This window comes from Gastrolobium bilobum, unplaced genomic scaffold (genome assembly GCF_033153095.1).
Source record: "Gastrolobium bilobum isolate Gb01-03AN ecotype WA unplaced genomic scaffold, APGP_CSIRO_Gbil_v1 utg33904, whole genome shotgun sequence".
NCBI classification, from domain to species: Eukaryota; Viridiplantae; Streptophyta; class Magnoliopsida; order Fabales; family Fabaceae; genus Gastrolobium; species Gastrolobium bilobum.
In genome coordinates this window covers 56,414-60,591 of record NW_026899331.1, presented here as the reverse complement: position 1 = coordinate 60,591, position 4,178 = coordinate 56,414, and the positions used below count along the sequence as shown (strand labels likewise).

The 4,178-nt window shown below is 34.3% G+C and overlaps 1 protein-coding gene across 1 annotated transcript; it reads left to right on the top strand.

Annotated features, from left to right (window-relative positions):
* The first annotated feature begins 836 nt into the window (after positions 1-836).
* Positions 837-3,478, top strand: LOC133289711 (uncharacterized). The gene is made up of 4 exons (XM_061487706.1): positions 837-913; positions 1,400-1,555; positions 1,693-2,111; positions 2,852-3,478. Exons 1-4 carry the CDS (start codon positions 865-867, stop codon positions 3,476-3,478), a joined length of 1,251 nt encoding a protein of 416 aa, XP_061343690.1. The 5' UTR covers positions 837-864.
* Positions 3,479-4,178: the final 700 nt, after the last annotated feature.

Sequence of the window (4,178 nt, the reverse complement as noted above, 5' to 3'; positions counted from 1 at the left end):
GAGGAAGTGCATTGGGCCTAGGCCCAATCCCGAGATCCGAGATAATTCCCGGAACACAACTCAAAACTTGTGATAATTTTTTCGATTAATTGCTGACTAATTTAATAAAATATTTCTTATTTCTTTGGTAAGGAATAAATTATATGTTTATATTTTCTTTTTGAAATTCTCAAGTCAAATTCATAAAAACAAATGAGTAGGGCGCCAATGTCTCAACCAAAATTCTTCATTTCTTATTTCATTCATATCAAATACAAGACTTTATTAGTCACAATTAAATTCCTAACCAAACTTTAATAATTAGGGAATTAAGCAAATGTTGAAGGATATTTCGTTCTTGTTACTTTTCTATGCTAGCTAGAATTTGAGTAGAGTGTTCAACGTTGAGTGAATTTGAAAGGCCGGTGGGTCTTAATCTTAGTTTTTGTTTCAGGGGAGGCAATGGACAATTTTCTCAACTTATGTGTGCCCCTTTACAAGTTTACTCTGGAAGGAAATTGGCCAGCAGCTAAACGCATCTTAGATCGAGATAGTAGACTCAGGCACGCTGCCATAGCAAGTGGGTTGCCTACGGTGCTTCATGTTGCATCAGGTGCAAACCATGTTCACTTTGTGGAGGCATTGCTGGAAATACTAGAAGAGGATCACATAGCATTGCAAGATTTCAAGGGCAACACTGCATTCTGCTTTGCTGCTGCTGCTGGGAACATGGAAATTGTTCGCTTATTGCTTCAGAAAAATCCACTCTTGCCAATAATCAGGGGTGGAGATGGAGTTACTCCTATTCAATTTGCTGCATTGCAAGGAAAATTTGAAATGGCATGGTATTTATACCACAAGACAAACAAACATGTCTTCCAAGATATGGACTGGGACTTATTGTTCTTCACTTGTATCAACACCGGCAACTATCGTAAGTATAACTAAATAGTCGAAAATGAATAATATAGTATAATATGAAAAAATTATCAATATGATATAGTTTGAAAACTATTATCAAAGTGTTTATAGTTGGATTTTTTTTAATCAGGTGAGTTTACGGACATGACACGTGTGACTTTTGTGGGATTCACACGATTAAAAGTGATTAAACTATGGGTTCGCTTTTTGTTATGTCACGTAACAAGACTATTTTCCTGCACACACAAATCAAGTGTGAGTCTCACGGTTAAAAAAAATATCAAACCAAAATCAGGATACGACGCCGTATCCTCAAGATACGTGGTCGGATCCTTGTTGTAGGAATGAACAGTGTCATTCTTGCAACATGATTCTTATATTTCCCTTAAACTATACCACTTTTATTAAAAAAATATATTATTTTGTTAAATGTGTCACTGGATAGAGAAATATTATTTTTATTTTTTTAATAAAAAGGTACACAATTATTGTTTTGTAGATTTAGCCTTAAAAATGGTGAGAGAGAGGAGCAAGCTAGCTTTTGCACGTGATGAGAACGGAGAGACAGCTTTACATCTCTTGGCTCAAAATCATAAGCCTTTGGATTCTTGCTGTCAAAGTTCAGAACATCAAGATCCCATCATGATCAACCCTGGTAATTCCTTACACATTCTCTGTTTACTAGGAAAACTAAGACACGGGGCTTGAATATTTTTACTTACGTATGTACCATACAGATTCCCCTGTTTTTTTACATGTGTTTATTGCAAGTAACTGGATTTTGTATTGCAGGCATGAAACAAGATGTTGTTCTTCAATTGGTTAAGTTTCTGTGGACCACGATCCTCTGCAAAGAAAACTCAAAGTCGGAGATATTAAGCCTCATACGTGAACCTTGTCAACTATTATTTGATGCTGCAGAAGTTGGTAATTTTGGGTTCTTGTCAGAGCTTATCAGTGCTTATCCTAGCTTGATATGGGAAGTGGACAAAAGAAACCATAGTATAATTCACACAGCTGTTTTGAATCGTCATGCTAGCATCTTCAATCTCATACATGAAATAGGGTCCTCAAAGGATATTATAGTGACATATAAAGGAAAACATGACAATACTTTGTTGCATTTGGCTGCAAAATTAGCACCACCAGGTCGACTTCAATTAGTTTCTGGAGCAGCTTTCCAAATGTGCCTCGAGATAGTATGGTTTGAGGTATATATATCCCCCTTTTTATGGCTTTGCATTTTCACATGGTATTATTCACACAACTATAGTTGTAATTATTGAGAATAAAGAGAATAAACTCAAATTTAATGTATCAGAGTAGATACCTATCAAATTTTAAACCACTTTTTAAATTGTTATCAGAGATCGAATCACTCCCCATTAAGTCATAGTTAACAAGGTAGTTGTGAGGATAATCCTTGTAAGTTGAACATGCTTTCGGTCATAAAGGAGAAGTTTTATTACTGTTCCAAACTTGCCCTCTTAAATTGTTGTTAGAAATATTAATATTAATATAAATTATTAATGCAAACTTGCCCTCTTAAAGAGGACGTGAACCAGAGCAGTGGTAAAACTGTTCTTTTATGACTGAAAGGTCATGGGTTCGAATCCAGGAAACATGATTTTACTTTTTTTACTTTTACTAATGCAAACATCATTTACAAGCTGAAGTTATTCGGCTAAACTGGTTACTGTTACATGGTAAGAGTTTGTAATCAAGTACTCACAAGTTCGATCCTAATTATTGATATTAATATAAAACTATGGCCATCACTTACCAGCATATGAACCATTTCATATGAAACATGCCAACATCATTTATTGGGTTAAATTGGTTGCATTACTTGGTAAGAATGACCTCATTGCTGATATTGATATAAAATTGTGGACATCACATACCAGCATATGAAACATTTCATGTACATAAGAACCATTTCATGTCACAGGAGGTGAAGAAGATAATGCCACCATCTTTGATAAAGATGAAAAATTGTGAAAGGTTAACTGCACGTGAATTATTCACAAGGGAGCATGAAGAGTTGCGGAGAAATGCAGAGTCTTGGATGAAAAGCACTGCTGAGTCTTGTATGCTTATTTCAACAGTCATTGCTACAGGAGTGTTCTCTGCTGCAATTACCCTGCCAGGTGGAACCAAAGATGACACCGGAAAAGCAAACTTTTTAGGGAAACAATCGTTCCTGGTATTTACAATATCAGATGGAATTGCACTTGTCTCATCTACAACTGCAATATTTATATTCTTGTCTATTCTCATCTCACGTTATGCAGAGTATGACTTTTACAAGTCACTGCCCTTGAAGCTAATATGTGGACTCATAACGCTTTTCATCTCCATAACAAGTATGATGATAGCATTTGGCAGTGCATTCTTCATGACCTACAACTATGGTTTGAAGTGGGTTCCTAGATTTATTTCAGTGCTTGCGTGTCTACCTATACTTCTATTTATAGTTCTGCAATTTTCCCTATGGTCAGATATCATCTACTCAACCTACTATTGTAAGACTCTGTTCAAGCCAGGTAAAAGAATGATTTATGTACTTGAGCAATAGAGGCATTGTAATAAGGAGAATATCAGTGTCATGTTACATAGGAGTAGGAGTAGTTCTCTCATGTTATATCTCATGTTATAGAAAGAATCTAAATGGAGCCCACCATTAAAAAGCAAGAAAAGAAAAGAAAAGAAAATGAAATAACTACCTTGTGTAAAATAAGAGTAATATTTTCCTTGTAATAAAGAGTCATATTTAGTTTTGTTAAAGCTGTAATATATTATTGGGTTTATTAATGTCATGTTACATAACATAAGTTTAATTTCCAACACACACAATAATAGAAAGAGAAAGTGAAATGACGAATGAGAAAGAAAAACATGTGGACCCCACCTCTTTAATGTGTGTGTAAGAAAGTGAAGTTATGTAAAATAATAAACATAAAGGGCCTGTTTGGTGTGATGTATAAGGCCTGATAGTATAAGCTGATACTATACGTCATGACATTTTCAGTTGTTTGGTATGATCATCGTATAGTATAAGCTATACAGCAGGATACCTTTATACATCAAAATGATGTATAACTTAATCAGGCATAGGAGTGGTGGATTAGGTCTGATAAGGGCTTGATGTATTAATATTGCTTACAAGTACAATTCCCAAGAACTAATATATTATTTCAATATTTATATATTAAAATAATTTTTTTAATATATTAATTTTTAAAATATTAAAGGATATTATCTTATACAATACCATA

What these genes read in the sequence shown, in the direction of transcription:
- LOC133289711 (XM_061487706.1), top strand. Translation starts at nt 865, where the DNA reads ATGGACTGGGACTTATTGTTCTTCACTTGTATCAACACCGGCAACTAT. An exon ending in TATCAACACCGGCAACTATC is followed by an intron (nt 914 to 1,399) that starts GTAAGTATAACT and finishes ATTGTTTTGTAG; the next exon opens with ATTTAGCCTTAAAAATGGTG. An exon ending in TCCCATCATGATCAACCCTG is followed by an intron (nt 1,556 to 1,692) that starts GTAATTCCTTAC and finishes TTTGTATTGCAG; the next exon opens with GCATGAAACAAGATGTTGTT.